The sequence below is a fragment of the Camelina sativa genome, chromosome 11 (assembly GCF_030686135.1).
Source record: "Camelina sativa cultivar CO46 ecotype springtype chromosome 11, ASM3068613v1".
NCBI classification, from domain to species: domain Eukaryota; kingdom Viridiplantae; phylum Streptophyta; class Magnoliopsida; order Brassicales; family Brassicaceae; genus Camelina; species Camelina sativa.
In genome coordinates this window covers 38,001,685-38,025,245 of record NC_141890.1, presented here as the reverse complement: position 1 = coordinate 38,025,245, position 23,561 = coordinate 38,001,685, and the positions used below count along the sequence as shown (strand labels likewise).

General features: G+C 36.3%; 2 protein-coding genes, 1 long non-coding RNA gene and 2 pseudogenes across 3 annotated transcripts; 2 read left to right on the top strand and 3 right to left on the bottom strand.

Moving 5' to 3' along the window:
- Positions 1 to 3,245: 3,245 nt before the first annotated feature.
- Positions 3,246 to 10,678, bottom strand: LOC147935107 (uncharacterized). The gene is made up of 4 exons (XR_015571243.1): positions 10,547 to 10,678; positions 3,789 to 3,913; positions 3,639 to 3,703; positions 3,246 to 3,503 (listed from the first exon to the last, which is right to left on the bottom strand). It is a non-coding gene; the product is annotated as an uncharacterized LOC147935107 (long non-coding RNA).
- A 378-nt stretch (positions 10,679 to 11,056) lies between these two features.
- LOC104725259 (peroxidase 64) lies at positions 11,057 to 13,143 on the top strand. The gene is made up of 4 exons (XM_010443888.3): positions 11,057 to 11,750; positions 11,853 to 12,041; positions 12,147 to 12,309; positions 12,549 to 13,143. Exons 1-4 carry the CDS (start codon positions 11,547 to 11,549, stop codon positions 12,944 to 12,946), a joined length of 954 nt encoding a protein of 317 aa, XP_010442190.1. The 5' UTR covers positions 11,057 to 11,546; the 3' UTR covers positions 12,947 to 13,143.
- Positions 13,144 to 13,234: 91 nt separating this feature from the next.
- LOC104725258 (SKP1-like protein 1B) lies at positions 13,235 to 15,186 on the bottom strand. Its single transcript, XM_010443887.3, has 2 exons — positions 14,744 to 15,186; positions 13,235 to 13,584 (listed from the first exon to the last, which is right to left on the bottom strand). The coding sequence occupies exons 1-2, from the start codon at positions 15,080 to 15,082 to the stop codon at positions 13,411 to 13,413; spliced, it is 513 nt and encodes a 170-aa protein (XP_010442189.1). The 5' UTR covers positions 15,083 to 15,186; the 3' UTR covers positions 13,235 to 13,410.
- A 294-nt stretch (positions 15,187 to 15,480) lies between these two features.
- Positions 15,481 to 19,221, top strand: LOC104728666 (uncharacterized; annotated as a pseudogene).
- Positions 19,222 to 19,475: 254 nt separating this feature from the next.
- Positions 19,476 to 19,903, bottom strand: LOC147935106 (uncharacterized; annotated as a pseudogene).
- Positions 19,904 to 23,561: the final 3,658 nt, after the last annotated feature.

Below are 23,561 nucleotides of genomic sequence, written 5' to 3'. Positions count from 1 at the left end.
ATATTTAGAATGTTATAAAAATCTAAAAGACATTAAGCCATATTTAGGAATTTTAAGATTTAGATGCATAAATGCTCCAAAACTTAAGATATTTTTGTAATACATACTTCTGTAAAATTAACTAAAATAAGTAAGTAAATACGTACATAGAATTCAAAAATATAATATTTTACTAGTTTCTTTGTATGAAAATAAAAAGTATTATAGACATAAATTTGAAAGAAACTAACAATAACCATAATAATAGTATCATTTATGCATATTGTTAAATGATATTTTATGCTTATAATCGATCCAAATATATGTATTTTTATATGGATCCATGAATTTACTTTTTGGACCTGGATTCACAATTTCACATACCTCCGTTGTTTTAGAGCATACAGATTTGCTCTTGAATATTTTTGGCCATCAAGAAATAGTACCGAGATCTATACTAGTATTTTTGCAGTAGTTTTTGTTCAAAAATACTTTTTGGAAAATTTTTACATTTAATGCATTGATTTTAATATTAGTTACCAAAAATTTTAAAATTAATTATAGGTAAGATTTAAAAAATAAGAAAATCTTTCTACCTCATTCAAACATAAATATATAATTTCCTTTAATTTTTATTTGAATTTATATTTAAGTTATCTTGAATTATTATATAATTAGTTAATAAAAATTATGATTTTTTCCTGCATATGATGTAATACAAATTTTTAAAAATGGACATATCTTACTATAAAAAAATACGGGTACAATATCCTACATCGCCTAAAAAAATTGGGCAATAGTTCAGAGTCATACTATAAAAGAGACCAAAATGATTCATAATACAAATGAGTAGAAAACTTTATTTATTAGGCATTCAAACTTAAAAAACTTTTATTTGGTTTATTCCAGTTCTTTATTCTAATTTTTTTTAAAGTTAAATATTATAAATATTTATATTTTTTTTGAAATTTAAACTTTATAAAATGTTAAAAATATTAACATTATTTAAACGTTTATGAAGTTTCAAATATTATAAATATTTGAACTTTATGAGAAGTTCAAATATTATAAATATTTCAACTTTTAAAAAAAGTTAGAAGACCTTTAAAATATAAATAATATATTTAAAATTTTACGAAACTTCAAATATGAGAAATACTCAACCATTTTAAGAATTCCAAATATTATAAATATTCAAAATTTATATGAAGCGTCAAACTTATAAAATGTAAATGGTTACAACCTTAATAAATAACATATCAACTCAATCTAATATTTATAATAAAAAACAATAAATATTAAAAATTAAGATTATATTTATATACTGCGAGTTAAAATATCTCGGGACAGAGTTATATAGCGGAACGGATTTTGTCGATATTCATATAAATTTAAAATTTCATTAGTTTGATGTTAAACGGGTAAAACATCATTTCATTATTTTGTTAACACTACCAGTATCCAAGAATAGACATATTTATTTAAATTGATTAATAAATATTATGTCAAAAATAAATTATATTGCAGTATTATATGATTTAAACTTTAAATCATAAAATATTAATTATTATATAATATAACATATTTAACCAACAAATACAACTTATAATTTAAATGATTTAGTTATAAATAATTTGTTTCACCGCGGGTTCTAATCTAGTTCTACTAGTAATTATCCAAAAAGTTATTTCTTCTTTTATAGGATTTGAAGTATCAAACAGAGGATGTTATGGAACAGGATTACTAGAAGTATTTTTTTTTGTGCATCATAATTAGGCATGTCAATTAGGGCCAAAACCCGCAGGCTGGTCCGGTCCGGCCTTGAAAAATACCAAGCTCGGACTTAAATATATTTGTCCAGAAAAATCGGGCATTTCGGGCTCAGCCAGTTTGGGCTATAGGGTTTTTCGGGCTTAGCCCGACCGGACTCGGGCCAGTCCGAAAAGCCTTTTAACAAATATATTTGTATTTTTTTGTTAACGTTTTTATTTGATTGCAATATTTGATTAATGATTTATTTTAAATAAAGTTTAAAACTCTAATCCTAGTTTTCATATTTACTTAATAACTTTGCTTAATACTTTTAAAAATTTTATATATGATATTTTATATGAATTATATATAGTTTTATTTGGTTAAAGTATAAAATTTTATTTAGTTTTTAACTTTTTCTTTTATATTAAGTTGTTTGTAGTGAATGTAAATGAGTTATTAAAATTTTGATTGATTTGTTTTACAATGCATTAAGATGTAAAAAAAATCCAATAAAGATAAAAATATATTCATCCAACAAAAAGAATTATTGATCGGTAAGATAAGCCCAAAAAGCCTGAAAACCCCTGTAACCCTGTTAGGGCCGGGCTCGGTCTTTGAAATATAGGTTCGGAAATATTTTGGGCCGGACCGGGTCGGCCTCAAACATATGCGGGCTTTACTGGTTTCGGGCCAGGCTGGACCGGGCCAGTCCGATTGACACCCCTAATCATAATCAATCTTTTTACATGTAAAATTCATCTTCGTATATTTTCTCGGACAGTTACCATTGAACAGAAAAAGCTAACCAAATTATCGTTGATAAGTTGTTAGCAAAATGCATTACGACTAGATATTTACCCGCGGTACATCGCGGGACTATATATATAATTAAAAAAACAGTTCATATAATTTATTTTATAAATTAATTATATACATAACTAAAGCTTTTTACTTTAAAAATGTATAACCTTACAAATATATATCTATTAGGTAGTGTGAAAATTGTTTTGTTTGAAATTTATTGTTTTTTACTATAGGAACTATATCGTATAATTCATTAAGTAGTGATTTCTTGAAGAAAAAGACTGTATGTTTCTTTATATTTTTTGATTTAAAGATAGTAGTATTGTTATTATATTGTAATATTCTAAAATATATGTATAGTATAATTTTTGTATGTCTTTTTAACATCTGATTCATTTATTCATCTGAAATCTTGTTGATCTTATTCCCCATTAAGGTAATAAGATATGTAAAATTATATACATTGAAGTAATATCTTATTCCCTATTGAAATTTTGGGAAATATATGTGTATAGATAAATCCCATTGAAATTTTTGGTTATTAAGTTTGGAGCCAGTATGTCTTATAAGCAGAAAAACAACAACTGCAATATCACTAATAACTTATATATATATATATATATATATATTTTTGTAATTGGATTTTTTTTGTGAAATCGTAATTTGCTTTTGTTTTAAAGTATGTTTTTGTTTTTGTTTTGCCTGGATCACTCTAGTCTCAGAAAACAAATCTATCTATCTTTTTCTTTATTTTCATTGGTCCATTTCCGACATCTCCGCAGTTCTTGACTTTTGGTTAATCGATTTCATATCCTTATTTGTGATGATTTAAGAAGATCATCTTTCGACATTACTTTCCACACCTTGTAGATTTCTTTTACCATTCCATATGTTCTCTTTTCCAACACATACAATAAAGAGAAATGTCTTTCCAATCAGTTTCTTCACTGGATCATGCAAGTTTTCTGGATCCACAATCAAAAATAAAAAAAATATATATGGTTAATAGTTTGACATAAGATAAACGATATATATATTATTGCAAGAACATATCTCCGAATAGAATAAACAAAAAAATCAATAACAGAACATTGATTTACTTGAGGCCGTAGTGGATTGACATGGAGTTGAATACCATCAAGAGAATTAGATAAAAACTTAACACCTGTCATGATAAAGATTATGTAAGCAATGACACAATCATTGATCTTATTTAATCATAAATGAGTCTAACCGGAAGATGTGTTTACTTTTGTAGCCACTTATGTTGTAAAATCTGAGCAGACAAACAACAATGCTTCCCTCAGATTTTTGACAGGCTCTAAAAACTTGATCGGCAAAATAACCCCACAACATACTCGCCATTCTCTCATCACTATGTCAAAATATTAGTATTGAAAATCAGAAAATATGACAATTATAACAACAACATAAATATAGAGAAAACTAAATAGTATGCAAAGGTCACCTTTCATCCCTAAGCTCAAAATCAATGTTCAAAGGTGTATCTAATGGTTTTCAGTAAGTTGTGGGTGTTATGTATTCGGTGATGATAATTCTCGTTTAGGTGTAAAATATTTATAGGGTCGATTATGATTTCTTCTCCAAGGCAATAGTATTTCAGTTAGCAACTAATTAGGGAGAAAAATCTGTGTAATCAGTTTTATTAAAGAATATGCTAGGAATCATGCATTATTACTTTGATTAGGGAGAGATATGATTTTCAAGTTTAGGGAATGTTATATTTATTTAATTAATATTCAAATTAGTAAATAGTAATGATTTCGATTTTTTAGGAAAGTTGCGATTTAGTGGGAATAATTGTTTACAAAAATCAAAAATCTTATCATAATTTAATTTAATAAATCGTAAATTATAAATTAATAATATTTAATATAATGACAGTCTTGTAAATAGGTAGCAACTTCAGAATTTATTTGCTAAATGTACTTCGAAAATGTATATATAGACTAGTCTAATTCTAGGTAAGTTTATAATATACTGAGTAAGTAAAGCGCTTTGCACTATGTAAAAAACGTAAGACCTTTTTGTGATACAAAAAAAAAAAGAGTTTTATGTGATAAGAAATAGTAGCTAATTTTTCATTTATATTAATCAAATAGATTTAGTGTGTTCGTTTAAAATGATTTTATCAAAAAACATTTAAAATCATAAACCATACAAAAGTTTAGCTTTTTTTCGAAGAGCCATCAAAATTATATTTGATACTAGCATGTCTGGGAATAATCTTTTCTTTTGGAATCTCCATTTCATGTGTTTCCTTCCACACTCTCGTCTTATATTCTCTCCAGTTCCAAATAATATCATATAGTTTATTATTATTATTATTATTATTTTTGAATAAATATTAAATTATATTCAAACAAAAAAATAGCGTTTTACATCTGCTTTGGTTGGAAAAACATTAGCTTAGATTAATAAAATAAAAAGTGCTATTAGACTGTATACACTCTCCTTAGTAACGTGTTGCAAGCCATGTCTGTAGTCCCATTGCATATCGCCGATCTCCCATGCGCTCAATAGCTAGCAGTTGAGCTCTAATTTGCTTGTCTAACCAGCCAATAAGAACCATCGCAGAAGTAGGCACCTCCCCATGTCGCCTGGCGTTGCGCTCTCTCCATACAGAGTAGACGGTGAGTTGGAAAATATATCGAAGTAGAAAGCCATTTACCCGATCAGAATGAGTACCAGAGATAAAGTCGAGTAGCGGTGACCATGAAATAGCAAAACGAGCTCTATATAGAGGTTTTGCGATCCCTGACCAAACTTCAGTGGTATAAGGACAGGTGAAAAATAAGTGGTCTCTTGTCTCCACCGGAACAGAGCAAAAAACACAGCTCACATTACAACCATTGCCCCAAGTGACCAGCCGATCCCCAGTTGACAGACAGTTATGGACTGCAAGCCAGGTACAAAAAGAAAATTTTGGTGTTGCATGAGCAAACCAAACCCCCTTATGCCAAGCAACTTGGTTTGAAGTCGTTCGAATATGGTTCCATGTAGCTTTTGTAGAGTAAACGGCCTTATAAGCATCACCCTTACCCCGCCACAAGACAGTATCAGGTTGAAGTGTTCTGCTTTGATACGCCTGATGCAGAGTATCCTCAATATCATATAACAATGCCATACGATGAACCCTTCGCCTCCATTGATTCCAGGCATCCTGGAGAGTCATATGCTCTCGAATCCCCATATCAATCATACCTCTTAAGCCAACTTTATCCAATAAACACCCTTGAGTCGACCAATTGTCATACCAAAACGATGTGAGAGCACCATTATTAACTTTCACCTGTACAAAAGTTTTAGCCACTTCTCTATACTTCAACAAACTCTTCCACATCCAGGATCCCGAGAAAGATGCAGGTTTAACTGACCAGAAACAGCCTTCTTTAAATAAATTCATGCGAGACCATTGGACCCACAATGATGTACCTCCAGAGATCAACCGCCAAATCAACTTCAAACAACTTACATTGTTTGTCTCTGTTAATGATCTCAGGCCTAGCCCACCTTCATACTTAGGCTTACACACCTCCGACCATGTCATCTTGGCCTTCTTTGTATTTAAATCCGGTCCTGACCATAAGAAAGCAGAACATATACTGTTCAGCTCTTGAATGCTCTCCCTCGACAACCGAAAGGCACTCATCCAGAAACTCACCCTGCTCCATAACACCGAACGTATTAGGTCAAGATGACCTGCAAAGGAGAGGGTACGTACCGTCCACGTACTTACTCTATTACGGATTTGGTCAAACAAGGGGGAGAGATCTGATGTAGTTAGACGTCTAGTTATTAGAGGGAGACCAAGATATCGAACCGATAGTTGTCCCAAGCCAAATCTATACCGAGTACCCAATAGTTCACTGTTTTCGGGTGAAACTCCTCCTAGATACAAAGTTGTTTTTTCCATACTAATCGTTAGGCCTAAAAATTTTGCAAAAAGATTCAAAACCTGGACTATACCATCCACTGATCGGACCTTCCCATCAGATAATATCATGAGGTCATCGGCAAAACAGAGGTTTGTTAAACGCTGATTTTTACAACGTGGGTGATATCCAATCTCCTGTGAGCTTGCTGCTTTGTCTAACAACTTAGAGAGCACATCCATACAGATGACAAAAAGATATGGTGAGAGAGAGCAGCCCTGACGCAGTCCCCGAGCACTACAAAAGTAACCTGCAAGCTCCCCATTCACCTGGACCGAGAAAGAAGCCGTAGTGACACAGAGAGAAATCCAATGGATAAATTGAGGAGGGAAATGCAGCACTCTTAAACATTAAACAGGAATGACCACTGGACGGAGTCAAAAGCTTTCGAGATGTCTACTTTCATTGCACATCTTGTCGAGATATTGTCCTTGTGATAGTCCTTAACAAGCTCAGTCGCCAAGAGAACATTTTCAATAAGCAATCTATCTGCTACAAACGCTGACTGGTTTCCAGCAATAAACTTAGGCAAGATACGCTTAAGTCTATTGGCAATAACTTTCGAGATGACTTTATAAAGAACATTACAACATGAGATTGGTCGATAGTCTCGCATCTCCTTGGCATCCTTTTTCTTCGGAATTAGTGCTAATATTGTCGAGTTGAGTCCTTTTGGGAGAAAACCTTTAGCAAAAAAGGACTGCACCGCTACAACCAATTCAGCCCCAAGAGTATCCCAAGCTGCCCTAAAAAATTCCACCGTATAGCCGTCCAGTCCCGACGACTTGTCACTTGGCATTGCAAATAAAATCCTTTTTATCTCTTTTCCCATTACCACCCTGGTGAGCCAATTACTATCCTCTTCTGAACAACGGAACAACAACAGGTCTTCAAGACAATCCACTGATATCCCCTCATAATCCGCTGGAATAGACTGCAGAAAGGATTGGAAAAAAGACATAGCCTCCTCCTTAATTTCCTCTATGGTCTTTAGCATTCAGCCATCTTGTGCTACAATTTCCCGCATTGTATTCACTGCCTCCCGAACGGCTGCAGCCCTATGAAAAGCCTTGTTGTTGCGATCTCCCACTTGGAGCCAATGCAATTTTGACCTCTGCTTTAAAAATTTCTCCTCAAGTGCAGAAACGTGGTCCCAACGTGTGTAAGCTTCTTTCTCTTGCTCCATGGCAAAATCAGATGGAGAAGCTAAATTAGCCTCCTGCTTAAGACACAGCTCCTCTAAAGCATCCTTTGTCCTTTTGGATAAGTTACTCATCTTCTTCTTTGCTAAACAACGGATACGCGGCTTTAACAGCTTGAGCTTCTTTGAAAAACGGTAAAGAGATGATGTTGACAAGTAAATATTCTCAGTTTCGTCCCAGAAATCCTTTACAAGAGGCTTAAACTCCTCCATCTCTGCAATCCCATTGACAAACTCGAAAGGCCGTCGGGAAATACTTGCTCCTGCAACTCCACGCAACAAAACTCTACACCGCAAATGATCAGAGATCCCACATGCTTCAAATACATTGTACGAGTGCACAAACGTAGAAGACCAGTGAGCATTAACTAACACTCTATCCAGTTTCTTCGAGATCAAGTTACCATCCTGTTTATTACTCCAAGTAAACAGTGGACCATTGTAAGCCAAATCATTTAACCGACAGTCATTAACAACTGATCGAAAATCTTGCATCCCAGGACATAACACAGGTCGAGTATCCACCCCGGAATGCTCATCGAGCTCCAATGTCACATTAAAATCACCTAGAACCAGCCAAGGCCTGTTACGAACAATCGGAGAAGCATGGTGTGCTCTCAAATCTGTCCACAACTCCTTTCTACCTTCCACAGTGTTTGCCGCATAAACAAAAGAACAGAAAAACTCATCCTCCTGCTCCTCTAATTTTACTGACACGTTATTAGTTGATCAGTTTTATAAAACGGAGTAAGCCTCACATTGCCCCTCCAAACCACCCAAAATGCGCCCCAAGTGATTGTGCTCATAGTTAGTTAGTAAAGACCAATCTTTGAACACCTTGTTCACCAGCCGCGACACTTTTCCTTCTTTCACTCTAGTCTCCAATAAACATCCAAACTGAAACTTACCATCATCAACCCACTTCTTTATTACGGAATGCCTAGTAGATTTGTTCAGACCACGTACATTCCAACAGAACATAGACATTTTAATTTAATTTAGGGGGGTTCCTTCTCTGATCCTTTTGTGGATTCCTTACGGATTGAGAAGAAGATTGTTGAATCACCTTATGAGCCGTTTTTGAGTCTCTCGAAAGAGAGGGACGCAATGATGACTCACTAGGTTTGTCTCGAGCCTTGACTCCCTGTGTAGAAGAGATTGAAACGCGTGCAGAGTCTTCAACAAGAGGAGGAGAAACCTTGCCCTTTGAACCAGCCGTACCAATTCCTTCGATCTCCTCTGTTTTTTCCAAATCCTCTGTTTCCTCTGGGTCCTCTGCTTCTTCTAAGACCGCAAAAGTATTAGACGAAGTAGTGAGCAGAACCAACGGGAGACCTACCTGTTTCTTCCCTGGACTAAGACTAGTTCTAGGTATTATCCACGCATCCTTCTCCTCCACAGCAGGGCCCTTAGCCAATGCTCCAGCTGTGCCGGAGACCGAGACCTCGTTAGAAAGATCAACTGGTACAGTCAGTGCTTCAGTAGGAGGTACCATTGTTTCTTTCGCTGTTTCACTCTCTGCTACTACCGACGGAGAGGACCTTTGGCCAACCGTTGTCTCGGTAACAAGACAAGTCGAGCTCAGATGTCCCCATTTACTGCACCCAGTACACCGTGGAGGCAACCAAGGGTATGAGTATTGAACAGTTGATTCTAACTCTCTATCCTCCTCACCCATAAAAACATACTCTCTTGGCAACTCGCGAGTTAAATCCGCTTCGACCAACATTTTTGCTTCATCAAACTTAGTACAGGATTCTGTCGTGGGATGCAGACGAATCGGCTTCCCGACCGCACTAAACAAAAACTCCAACCCTTTCTCCGTGAACATTGTTGAAGGCACATTCTTCAGCGTCACCCAAAGTGACACAGATCGCAGCGCTGGTTGTGCCTCTTCCACCAATGGTGTCCACTTAGACACCAACATTGGAATATCCATAATGTTTCACATCCCTCTGTTAAGAATCCGACGCCGCATAGCTTCGTTGCGAATACGAAACTTAACAGTAGAGTCATCGACCTCATACACATCAATTAGCGAAGACGTGTCTCCCAACCTCCAAATCTTATTCACAATCATGTGAATTTTCCCTACATGAGGTGCTTTCAAACTCAAAAACTTACCAATCAGAAAATCTTCCCAAAGAGGTTTTGCATCCACCAAAACCTCCTTAGGAACCTTCACCCTTGTTTGACCATTCACCTCAGAGAACTCCATGCGTTGCTGAGTAAAGCCCCGACGCTGAGATCCTTGAGTAACACGAGCATACGATTTCTTCTTAATCGGAGGCTCAACAATATCCTTTGAAGTATCCCCAGGATTACCTTCAACAACCCCCGCCAAGGTTTGCCCATTCATATCCATCCTTTTGTCATCCAATCGTTCCCTCACCCCCACTGCATCAAAACTTCTTTCCGATGGCAACCCTACAACCTGCGTAGAAACAACTCCATCCCCTAGGAGAGGAGCAGTCTCCGGCCGGCTAGGAGAAGCCGTCGTCATCGGCAAACGTGGTAAAAAAGCAAAGAACCCCTAATTGTAAAAATCGCCTTTGGAATCGCTAGGCCTCGTCAGCAAAGTATCAAAGTTCTATAGTTTATTATTAATTAACATGTTGAAAACTTTGTTATTATTATCTTTTTATATGAATCAAATGACCCATGGAAAATTCGAGATTTATGTTCCTAGATTAATAGCACAAGATTGTCTCTAAAATAACTAGTTTATGCTTTTAGCAAAATAAAAAAAAACTAGTTTATGATCGAATAAAACGAAAGTGCCAGAAAAAGTTATGGTGTAACCAACGGTAATTTGACTAAACAAAAAAAAAAAAAAAAAAAAAAAACGTACGAGAAGAAGAAGAAGAAGAAAGAGGCATCCAGTCATCCACAAAACATTTGCATTTGTGGACAACAAAGTCCATGAGATACCGTTTGAGACACCGTGGCTTCTGCTTTTCTTCAATCAAAATAACCAATCATGTGTTTTTTGTTTCTTTGATTCGACAGTATTTGGTAGGTTATTTTTATATTATTAAAAACATACTTATTAGTTGTTTGAATATGTTTAAAGGCAGACTTGTTGTTTAGAGTTGTAATATCAAATGTCAAAATCCATAAACTTTAGATTCGTTAATCTTCACGTTGACAGAAAAATCTCAAGTCCCACACATTTATTAAAGAAAAAAACATACTTATTAGTAGTTTGAATATGTTTAAAAGCAAACTTGGTTGTTTAGAGTTGTAATGTCAAATGTCCGAATCCATCGACTTTTACAAAAATTCGTTAATTTTTCACGTAGACAAAATATCTCACGTACCACACCACACATAAATTATTGCTCTAGTCAAGTTATTTTATATGTTTTGGACTGTCATTTTCTGGAATCTAAATTATCAATTGCTTCAACTCTACTCCACTGCAACCAAATCGTGTCTACTTGGTTGTTTAGAGCTTTCAATATTAAATGGCAAATCTGGTTAAAAAATTCGTTAATATATATCTACTTACCCAATAACTCTCTCGTACCACACATGTTATTTGTTGTATTGAACCTTTTTTCCTTTGTTTTGTTGTGTCCTTTTCAGGAATCTTAATTATTAAATCTTAGAATCAACTCCACCACAACCAAAACGAGTCTTGTCTCCATGACCTAATTTGCTTAACAACCTTATCATCTCACTAACAACTCCATCTGCCAAAAATTTAAATTCCTTTAACTATGCCTATAAAATGTTCTCCATATATCATCACATAAGCCACCACCAACATATTCTTTAATACATTTGTCAAGAAAGATTTTGATAAATTTGTTTTTGAAGTAATTAAAAATTTCGAAAAGAATTCAGAAATGAATGCACATTTCCTCAATCTCCTTCTCATGGTCGTCTTAGTGGTTTCTTTAGACGTCCAAGCACTCAGTCCTCACTACTACGACCATTCATGTCCACAAGCTGACCACATTGTCACCAATGCAGTCAAGAAAGCCATGTCAAACGACAAAACAGTTCCTGCTGCGCTCTTGAGGATGCATTTCCACGACTGCTTCGTCAGGGTACTAACTACTTACACACCACATATTCTTGTTATCTTTCAATATTATATGTGTTTTATTTTCTAAATAACGTTGTTGGTGAATGTTTTTTTGTCATTAAAGGGATGTGATGGGTCAGTTCTATTAGACTCCAAGGGAAAGAACAAAGCAGAGAAAGATGGACCTCCTAACATATCACTCCATGCGTTTTATGTGATTGACAATGCAAAGAAGGCATTAGAAGAGCAATGTCCCGGTATCGTCTCTTGTGCCGACATTCTTTCACTCGCTGCAAGAGACGCTGTCGCTCTCGTAAGTCTCCCTCCATCTCATCATATTCCAGATATATTACTATCTTTTTATGATGATTATAGTGATCCACTTAATTAAAATATTCATTGTGGATGTTGTTAAAAGTCAGGAGGGCCTACATGGGAAGTGCCGAAAGGGAGAAAAGATGGAAGAATATCAAAGGCAATAGAAACAAGACAACTACCAGCTCCTACTTTCAACATCTCTCAACTACGTCAAAATTTTGGCCAAAGAGGCCTCTCTATGCATGACCTTGTTGTTCTCTCTGGTATTCTACATTCTCTCCTTCACCTGAAATATATTTGCGTAAGATATCTTATAAACTTGTTAGGTGGTATAAAGGTATCCATAAAGATGTAACATAAACTATATGAAACAAAGAATAGTTTAATTCCTTAAAATAAGTGAATGGGATACTGATTTCTAACTAAAGTCCAAATATAGTTTAGATGCTCTTAATTATTTATGTAAAGTGGTATAAATTGGGAATGTTGAATGAAATTCCAGGGGGACATACGCTAGGATTCGCCCACTGCTCATCATTTCAGAATAGGCTCCACAACTTCAACACACAAAAGGAGGTTGATCCAACACTAAACCCATCGTTCGCATCAAGGTTGGAGGGAGTATGCCCAGCGCACAACACGGTGAAGAATGCTGGAGCGACCATGGATGCAACCGTGTCGTCATTCGACAATATCTACTACAAGATGCTTATGCAAGGCAAGTCACTATTCTCATCCGACGAAGCACTTCTCGCAGTGCCCTCTACTAAGAAACTAGTGGCAAAGTACGCGAGTTCCAACGAAGAGTTCGAGAGGGCTTTTGTGAAATCCATGATCAAGATGAGTAGTATCAGTGGGAATGGTAATGAGGTCAGACTTAACTGCAGAAGGGTTCGCTAGAATCTCAATCTACGCCTCCAACAGCAAGTTATTACATTTTATGTTTCTCTTTCTCTCGTCACCTTGATTACTTATGAATGGGCCTTTCTAAAGATTAAGGCAGAGGTTCTTGTATCGCAATTATCTATCATTTTCTTGTGTGTGCTTGTATAGGCATTTATTTACAATAATCTTATCACTTATGTTTGTTTTCCAAATTGGTTCTTATTACTAGCACGTCGCTCCCAATCTAAAATGATTAAAAATTTAACAGAAGATAATATTCTCCTTTGGGCAACAACTTCCATATGTTTGGCAGTTAAGTACTGAATTGAATTTAACATGCATAGCATAATATCCGACCCAATGTCATAGCTGGACCAACACAGAGAAGAGAATGGATATATATATAGTCAAAGTCATAAGATAAGACAGGGAGACACAATGGGTCGAGGACGAGACAGCAACCAGGTCTTCATCTGTATTCATTCAAACGCCCACTGATTCTCACGACGAACCTCTTCTTCTTCCTCTGGCGTGAAGTCGTTCTTAATGTTGAACGTCTTGCGGATTTCGTCTGGGGTTTTTCCTTTAATCATATCAGCTACTGTCTGGCAGGTCAAGTCCAACAACCCCTTGATATTCAGGTAGTTAGCAGCCTGAAATGAGTCAGAAAGAAACCAAATTAAGATGTTTCCAGCGTTCAGAATAAAATTGGAAGTTCTTTCATGGTTTAAGTAAATCAAACATATTGGGTCCACACAAAGAGAGTAATGAAAACGAGTCCTATGAAAACAGAACACAACATGTCATGTTAGCAGCCTACAAGGTGTTACAAAAAAAAAAAAAAAATTTAGATTCATGTTTTCTCATCAGCTGCTTGAAATTTTCAGAACAACGATGGAATTCAAGCAAATCCCAAAACAAATCAATATTATCCAATGTTTAAGACAGAACAAGGAACATGAGCTTGAATGAAAGAATATATGCCATTGTTGGACACTATGCTTCAATGCTAATTTGATAAGATATGTAAAGCTTTATGGTTCAAGCAAATTAGATATACTGAACTGTGTGCACACATAGATTGCCATGTTTGACTTAATTTGATCAGATATGCAAAGAACTCATAAGTGGTCTTCAACAAAACTCTTGAAATTTTCTCTATCAGACAACAATAGGGTTAACCAGATAAGATACTGAAAACAGTATTCTACTCAAACTGAAATTGGTAAAGTAATCTACATAAAACCTAAAAGTTCTGAACCCCCAAGAACCCTGAAATTACACCTCAAAACCGTTACAGATATGAAATTTGGAAAAAATATCTAACAAAACCTGGAGTTGCGTCTCCTATGAACCAAACTAAACTTCAAATCTGAAAATTGGGATTTCAAAACCCTAATAAGAAAACCAGAAATTAGAAATCGATCTTAACAAAACCTAAAAAATTAGTTGTCTTTGAAACTTTCTTAACCAGACAAAAGAGTTAACCAGATATGATACTGGAAAGAATTGGTAATTAATTTGTAGCTCAAGATAATTAAGATCTCAAAAACCGTTTCAGATCTGAAATTTGGAAAATATCTAACAACATCAAGACTGGAGTCTCCTACAAACCAATTTAGTTTCCCTCAAAACCCTAAAATTACACCTCAAATCAGAAATGGAAATTTCAAAACCTAAGCAAATTAAGTTATCTCTCCCACGAACACTATACATTATATCTCAATTAGAAACCCCAGATCTTGAAACCCTAGAAATGAAAAAAAAAATCAACCACCACCGAGTAAAAAAACAAATAAATCGAAGGCAAACCAGGATGAGATCGAAGAGAGTGCCCTGGTCAACTTTGATAAACTCAGAATCCCAAGTCTTAAGATCCTCATCACTAGAACCAGACGCGACGGTAGTAGTAGTCGCAGCAGTAGCAACGGCGGTTTCGGATTTGGCAGCAGCAGCTTCGACATGCTTTTTGCAGTACTCAATCACCTTCGAAAGGATCTTGCTGGTGACATTTGGGAGAGGGATACCGTTATCAGCGCAGTCATCTTCAATCATATGTTTGATGGTTTGTGACTCTAGCGCCACCGCTTCCTCAATTTCGAAGTTTTCGCCATCGGAGCTCTTTAGAGTGATTTTTCTCACCGTCGACATTGGTTTCGGATTTTTAGAGACGACACGGAGTTTGACGAGGAGGAGATTTGTGGAGACGAGGAGATTGATGAGAAAAAATATTGAGGAGATTGATTTTTATATATATATATATATAAAGCCGGTTCACACATTTAATCGGTTATTAGATTGGTAACTCAATGAATTGAACTAAACCGTAATCGACTGGGTAAGAACTCAGAAGTATCTAGAAATAGCAGATTTTTTATATTTTTTTACGGGAAAAAAACCCGAAAAATACGCCATCTATTTTTTTTGAAGTTTAATACCTGTAATTATTAAATTGGAAAAATAATACTTGGTTTAATTTTCATTGTCTAAAAAAACTATCGTTTAAATTAAATTGGAAGATATGTTCGACTTAACGCCTGTTAAATCTAATGACGGAAGGGTTAACCATAGTTAGGATATTAACCCACGTGATTAATTGGAGGTTAATTAGTACTTTTTTGCCCTTTTAGTTTACCCCCAAATCAATTTTGTTTCTAAGAACCCTAAAGGCGATTTCTTCTTCTCAACGAGCAAACCCCTAAATCCGTTTATTGCGATGAATCTTAGCGTCTGATTAGTTGCGATTTTCGTTGAATTTGTGATGTCTTCGATGCGTTAACGACAGAGAGATAGGTATGTGATTTGCGTTTTAACTTCAATGTTTAGGGTTCTAGTGAGTCGCGATTGATAGTTTGTGTGGGTCGCGATTGATAGTTTGTGTGGGTCGCGATTGATAGTTCGAGTTCGATTGGGGTTATAATCGATTGGGTCTTGATTTAAGGTTGAATTTGTCTTATAATCGATTTGGGTGTTGAATTAGGGTTTGAGTGGGTCACGATTTAGGGTTCGAGTTCAATTGGGGATAGGGATATTTTCGATTGGGTGTTGAATTAGGGTTCAATTGGGTGTTGAATTAGGGTTCAATTGGGTTTTTAATTAGGGTTTAATTGGGTGTTAGAATTAGGGTTCAATTGGGTTTTTAATTAGGGTTCAATTGGATGTTAAAATTAGGGTTCAATTAGGGTTCAATTGGTTTAGGAATTAGGGTTCAATGGCTAATCTGAACATTTTTCTTTTCTTTTTGCAGTGGGTTCGATCAAATTAAACTAAATATTCACTTCAGAGGAGATGTCACACATAAGGATGGGTCTTTTATGTACGTTGGAGGAGAAGAGATTAAAGCCATGTTGATTGATCCAGACTTGATGACTTGGTCAATCTTCGATGAGTTCTGCGCAGAGAATGGAGTATCGAGGGCAGTGGAACAAGTATGGTACAAGCTACCAAATGAGGACATATCTTCATCAAGAGTTATCGAAACAGACAGAGATAGTGGTATTAGAATGTTGTGTGCTGAAGCTGAGAGTGGTGGCGAAGTCGACATATTCATCCAACAAGCTGTGTCTCAACCCTCTCCATTTCCTCTGTCTCAGCCTGGTGAGCAGTGTGATGTTGAAGTGCCTGAGATGTGTGATGAAGAACATGATGGAGATAAAACCGCTGATGTTGATGAGGAGCAAGGACATGAGCAAGGACAGGATCAAGGAGATGATCCACTAGAAGAAGTTTTTGGGGGTGAGCATGATCCTCTGTTTAGGGCTTTTTACGAAAAGATTAATAGACAATCTGATGATGTGGATCAGGGAGAGGCTGCTGTAGAAGCTGAGGAAGAAGCTGCTCGTCAGGCTGTAGAAGATGCAGTGCGTGAAGAGGAGGAGGAAGAATTTGAGAGACAATGCATGGATGTTGAGCGTCTGGAGCCTACTATGGACACAAATGAAGAGTGGGATGCTTTTGACCGCTATGAAAGAGAAGTATCAAGAGCTAGTTACTCAAAGGATAAGCCATCGTACTTGTGGATAAAGTAGATGTTTCGTAATGGAGAGGAATTCAAGGATCAACTTTTAAGGTATATATTGAAGATGAATTATGATGTGAAGCTTTGTAAATGGGGTCAGACACAGTTGGCGGCAATATGCAGACATGGGACATGTCCTTGGAAGATCTATTGTTCTGTGGATAAGCGTGTAGGGAGATGGTCAGTGAAGACATATGTTGATATCCATAACCATGCTGTGAGTGGAAAAGCAAGGATGTTGAAACTGGGTGTAATTGGTAGGTTATTCAGAGAAGAAGCAAGAAGAAGACCGTCTTTGAGTTGGACCGACATCAAGGATGAGATAATGATGAGGTACACGATATCAGTCTCTAAGTGGATTTGCCAAAAAGCAAGGAGGATAGCGTTTGATTTGGTGATACAAACATAGAAACAACAGTTTGCAAAGTTGTGGGACTACGAGAGAGAGCTGAAGCTGTCTAACGAGGGTACTCACACAGAGATTGTAACCATTCCGCAGGTGAGTGGTAAGCAACAATTTGACAAGTTCTATGTCTGTTTTGCGGCGCTTAGAAGAACATGGAAGAATTGCTGTCGTCCTATTATCGGAATTGATGGAGCATTTCTGAAATGGGAATTGAAAGGTGAGATTCTAGCAGCTGTTGGAAGGGATGCAGACAATAGGATTTATCCTATTGCTTGGGCAATAGTCAGAGTTGAGGACAATGAGTCATGGTCTTGGTTTGTTGATAAGCTAAAGACAGATTTGGATTTGGGAGTTGGCGATGGATTGACTGTTATGTCAGACAAGAGAAATGGGTTAATCAATGCAATATCTGATTTGCTTCCAAATGCAGAGGATAAGCATTATGCTCGACACATATATGCCAATTGGAAGAAGGTTTATGGTGACTACACACATGAGAGTTTTTTCTGGGCCATCGTATACAGTGCAACAGTTGGGGATTTCTCTTATAATATGGAAGCTTTGAAAGTATATGATCCACCTACTGCTGAGGATTTGATGAAAATAGAACCGAGTACATGGTGTAGGGCGTTTTTCAGCTACCATTCAAGCTGTGAGGATGTGTGCAACAATCTCTCTGAGAGTTTCAACCGAACAATCAAAGACGCCAGGAAGTTACCGGTTATTAATATGCTTGAGGAAGTGAGGAGAATCTCCATGAAGTGCATTGCTAAACTGTCTGGTATGACAAACAAATGTAATACCCGGTTTCCTCATAAAATTATGGAGATACTTGAAGCCAACCGAAAATCAGCGAAGTTTTGCTCAGTCCTCAAAAGTGGTGAGACCAAATATGAGGTATTAGAGGATTCTGGTAGCTTCTGTGTCAACCTCCTTCAGAGATAATGTGCTTGCAACCAGTGGAAGCTCACATGCATACCTTGTCCACATGCCATATATGTCATCACAGAACACAATCGTGATCCAGAAGAGTAAGTAACTTCGAACTTCTTTTTCATGCTTAACGAAACCTTTTTTTCTTTTTCATGTGATTGTCGACTAACGTTATGTTTTATGTGTAGCTATGTTGATGGACATTTACAAACAAATGTCTGGAAAGATACATATAAGGAGAACATAGAACCTGTAAATGGTGAAAGGTTGTGGGAGAAAACAGGCAAAGGACCAATTGAAGTACCTGATAAGAGGAAAAAACGAGGACGCCCAAAAAATTTTAATAGGATAAAGGAGCCAGGTGAATCATCAACTAATCCAACAAAGCTTGCAAGAGAAGGTAAAACTGTTACGTGTAGCAACTGTAAGCAAATTGGTCACAATAAGGGAACCTGCAAGCAACAAACAGTCCAATTACCTCCTCCACGCAAAAGGGGCAGACCACGAAAAAGTCTGGTAAGTAATCTGAATTAGATGTGTGTGTATGATGATAGTTTGAATTGTAACAATGTGATATCATGATTGTTATAGGATAATGATGACCCTTGGAGCATCCACGATGACCCTTGGAGCATCCACAATGCACCAAAGAGGTGGAAGGCTGCTCAAAGACAATCGACACCACCTGTTGCACAAAGTCAATCTGCACAAAACCAAGAAGTACCGCATCATTCAAGTGCTCCACCAACAACTAAAAAAAGTGGTACAGGACGTGCACGAGGTTGTCCTCCAGGACGTGGAAATGGTTGTGGTAATTCACAAGTCAAAGGTCGTGGCAAGTACTACGATGTTCCAAAACCGCCGGTCTTTTTTATGTCTCTTTGGTCTGATAAGGTGTTTGATGTTTGGCGACCTGAGAAGAAGTCAGATTAAATTCACTTGTAGGATGATTCAAATTCATTTGTAGGATGATCTATCTATGTTTTAAACTCACTGGTAGGATGATTTATGGTTGGATGTTGTAGGATCCTGTTTTTTTTTTTGGTGGTAGGATCCTACTATTTTCAAACTAACGGCTACGGATGAATGACATTACAAGTTTTTTGGAATTATTTTTTTTTCCGGATTTCATTGATATACATAGTTAACAACTGAAAACAACAACAATGAAACCTCCCCAACATAACCTACTTCCTCATTGCAAGAATCATCCCAATTACAACAATGAAACCAACCCAAGACAGAAAGATGAACTGTCGAAGCATGTTTTCCCTCTCAATAGCTGTCATTACTGAATTTTCGAGATTCTTCTTCTCTTCATCCTCTGTAACGTTGGTGTTGGAACCACTCACCTTTTGTTCATTCAATGCCCTAAGAGATTCTTCAGCTGCTTGATCTCTTCTCTCGCCTCTAGTAAGCTCACCTTCTGCCACCCATATGGTGAGTGTTCATCTGCCCACCTAAAGAATCCATGAACAACACATTTATAGAATCTTCTACCTGGATTGTCATTGGTCCATGATTTCGCAACAGTCGTAACTCTACCACACGTGCTGCAAAGAGGACCCCAGCTTTGGCTCGAATTCACATCAGACCCTGAACCTTGGCTCACCATTCTCTCAAACCAAATTTGACAATCGAATTTTTTAGCTTCTAGGGTTCTTAAACTTTAAATAGATTTGGGGAAGAAGAAGGAGGGCAACAATGTCTTTTATTTACCTCCAATTAATCACGTGGGTTAATATCCTAACCATGGTTAACCCTTATGTCATTAGATTTAACAGGCATTAAGTCAAACGTATGGATCTTCCAATTTAAATTAAACGATGGTTTTTTTAGACAATAAAAATTAAACCAAGTATTATTTTTCAAATTTAATAATTACAAGTATTAAACTTCCAAAAAAAAAAAATAGATAGCATATTTTCGAGTTTTTTAGACAACAACTTTTCAATCTTCCAAGGAAAATTTTGCACTTCACCGGAAGCTTGCTTGAAACCATCGATGCTGGAAGAGAAGCCAGCCACCCTTGATAAGGTATTCAATGGTGCTGGTCAAAAGCCAGCTAACGCCACCGAGGAAGTTGGCCGTCGCCGGAGAGGAAAAACACAATAAAAACCTTTATCTCTTTGAATGATCTAGAGAGAGAAGAGAGATAAAGGTTTTCATCGATCAAAACAAACCCAGCCAACGACGCTATGGAAGTCACCGATGCCGGAAACAAAGCCGACCACCGACGCTAAGGAAGCCGCCGATGTCGGAGCCAAAGCTGGCCAACGACGTTGTAGAAGCCGCCGATGCCAGAAAAAGAGCCGGCCAACACTGCTATGAAAGCCAGTCGATGCCGGAAGCCACCGTCGAAATCAGTGAAGCTTTCTCTCTCTTTGAAAGATTTTAGGGAGAGTCTTCTTATCTGCTCTATTTTCCATTCATCCAATTAATTTATTTTATCAGTTAAACAAACTTAGGGGGAGGTATTGGTTTAGGATTTAGAAAGAATTTTAATGACTTTAAAAGTTAGGTAAAATATGTTGTTATTCAATCAAGACTTTTAAAAACTCTTTAAAAATTTGGTGTTATTGGTTGTGGATTTGTAAAAAGTTATCTAAAATCTTGATAAATCTAGTGTTATTGGATTAAGAGTTTTATAGAGCCATTAAAAGTTTTATGTTATTCAAGTAAAACAAAAGAATCTTGGATTGTTAATGAATTCAAATTTTATGTTATTGGTTTAGGATTTTATATCATTTCCTTCATAACAAAAGTCATGAAAACTCTTTCATCAAATAGAAAGATTTTACAAGATTAGAAAAAACAAATCATCAAGATTTTAAAAAACTTCCTAAACAATTTCTTAGAATCCTTCATTTTTAACTTTCAATTTTCTATGATTCTAACAATCAGCAAGAACATAAAGTCATTAAAATTCTTTCTAAATCCTAAACCAATACCTCCCCCTTAATTATTCCTGTCAATCACGCAATTTATGTTTTATTTCTTATGCATTAATTAATTTTAGTTGATTAACCAAAATTTTCACCGCATTTTCAAACCTTTTTATAAAAGAGATTTTTTTTATTATTTTTAGAAAAATCGATTTGGAAAAAAATTAGAATTAGGGGGAGGTATTGGTTTAGGATTTAGAAAGAATTTTAATGACTTTATGTTCTTGCTGATTGTTAGAATCATAGAAAATTGAAAATTAAAAACCATCCCAAGTGTAGACCTCCAAGCCCAATTATGATTGACACCACATGTAATGGAAATGAGAATACTTATGATTGTGAACAGCACCAAAATCGGAGATCTGATGACGGAACATATGGTTACTGATCGGCGGCGGAGAGACAAAGGAGGACAAAATAGAGAGATGAATAACTTAGAACAGATCTGAGATTTCAAATAGGAGAGCATCGTTGAGTGGTTGTATCTACGCAAGCTGGTGGAGAAGACGGTGACAGAGAGAGCAATGCATAACAACGTCGGAAACTGAAAATCCGGCGAGAAAATTGAAATATACAACGACGCTAAGCTTGTGGAGAACTTTACTTGCCGTTTGTTGTTGAGGCTTTTCCGAGAGATTGGTGATAACGGAGGAGGCAACAAAGTTCAGCGCCGCTAAATCTTAATTTACCCCATTACTTTTGTTTTTAATCTGAATTATTATTATTTTACGTTTAATTTGTTTTATTTTGGTTTGTTTTTAAAAATAGATGGTTTGACCTAGGTTTGACCTTGGTTTAGAGCTTAAACCAATGTAATCGATATACATAGAGATTTAGGTTTCAAACTTTTGATTCAGGGAGACACAAGTTTTAAACTTTTTTTTCGGGGATATATAGATCATGGTCAAAGTTCGGGCTCTATCTAAAACGATATGATAGTTCTTCGGGGGAAATAGCTCGTTTTCCTTGTTTGGGTCATTGGTATCAGAGCATTTGAGCTCTTCGGACCAAAATCTTCCTCACACAAACATGATTCCCCTAAAGTATTCATGTGAGGAGGTGTATGAAAGAATGGAAAAAGGTTTATGCATCTTTTATGAAGAACAAGACACTCATGGTCATCAACAGTTAAATCACAAGAAATTTCGGATCGTCATGATAGAACGTGACGATGATCCAGCTTCTGATGATATAGAAGAAGTTCATCAAATCCAGAAAGTTGTGAAGAATCCTGACACGTTCGTGGAAACGGTGAAGAATTCAGATCCCTTAATCGAACCGTTGGAGAGTGCCTCAGTTTTACAGGTTCTACGTTCCGTTTCTGATGTGTTGATGGTGCATAAAGTGGGTTCAAATGTCAAGGAAGTGGAAGAATCGCCTCAGCAATCAACAAATGGTAATGTAAAAAATGTTGCATATCAAGTGTTCGATCAAATTCCTCTTAGAGTAACAAGTAAAGAAAAACAGAGGAAGTATCTCAAGGGCTGGAAGTTCAAGTTCAAAACCACTTGAAAGAGAAGCAAATTGATGGATGATAAGTTCTCTTAGGAGGAGGAAACTGCTTTGCTTAATAAAGATCCTTAAGAGAAAAATTGGGACCATGTCAACAAAGAGTTCAAAGTAACAGTTGATGCTTGTCGGAGGAGAACAATTAATCGATTTGAGCTAGTTGATGAGAGTTCAAAGTCAGCAGTTTATGATGGACTAGTTCAGATCCGTGTATGGGAGCCTGGTGGTTTACCATCTAAAATGGATCTTTGGGATTGGCTTGAGAAAGAATTGAAGTCATACAGTGAATCACATCAGGTTGCAGCGTTTTTGTTCTCTCGGATGCAAGTGGTGAAAAGTAATTCAGTAGAGTTCAAGACCTTTGGCAGGAAGAGAAGTAACAAGACTCTTTCTCTTAAAGACGAACAAGATGATGAACATGAGCTAAAACAGGTAACAAAATTCATTTCATCTTCGAATAATCGGCTTTGGGAACCTGGTGGAGCATGGAATGAGTATGATAAGTGGAAAGGGATAGAGAAATGTTACACTCATGGTAGGCTGATAAAGTTAATGCAATGTTTGTCCGACATATGGAGGAAAGAAATGAAGTCCAAAGAGTTTGATAGGTTATCAACATGTTCTTGTGTTGATATAAAAACGTGGCTAGAATTATGCTCCTATGAGCAAAATATTCACATGTTGCTGCTTGATTATTATGGTTTAGAAGTACAAGTATTATCATGCTTCAAGGAAGAGTGTGTTATAGCAAAGATGGATAGACGCATATTGTTATGTTGGAAACAAATGGAATCAGTTTTGTGGTTCACATATGGTAAA

Coding starts and splice junctions, on each gene's coding strand:
- LOC104725259 (XM_010443888.3), top strand. CDS start 11,547: ATGAATGCACATTTCCTCAATCTCCTTCTCATGGTCGTCTTAGTGGTT. Junction 11,751..11,852: donor TCCACGACTGCTTCGTCAGG/GTACTAACTACT, acceptor TTGTCATTAAAG/GGATGTGATGGGTCAGTTCT. Junction 12,042..12,146: donor CAAGAGACGCTGTCGCTCTC/GTAAGTCTCCCT, acceptor TGTTGTTAAAAG/TCAGGAGGGCCTACATGGGA.
- LOC104725258 (XM_010443887.3), bottom strand. CDS start 15,082: ATGTCGACGGTGAGAAAAATCACTCTAAAGAGCTCCGATGGCGAAAAC. Junction 13,585..14,743: donor CTCTCTTCGATCTCATCCTG/GTTTGCCTTCGA, acceptor GACTCATTTCAG/GCTGCTAACTACCTGAATAT.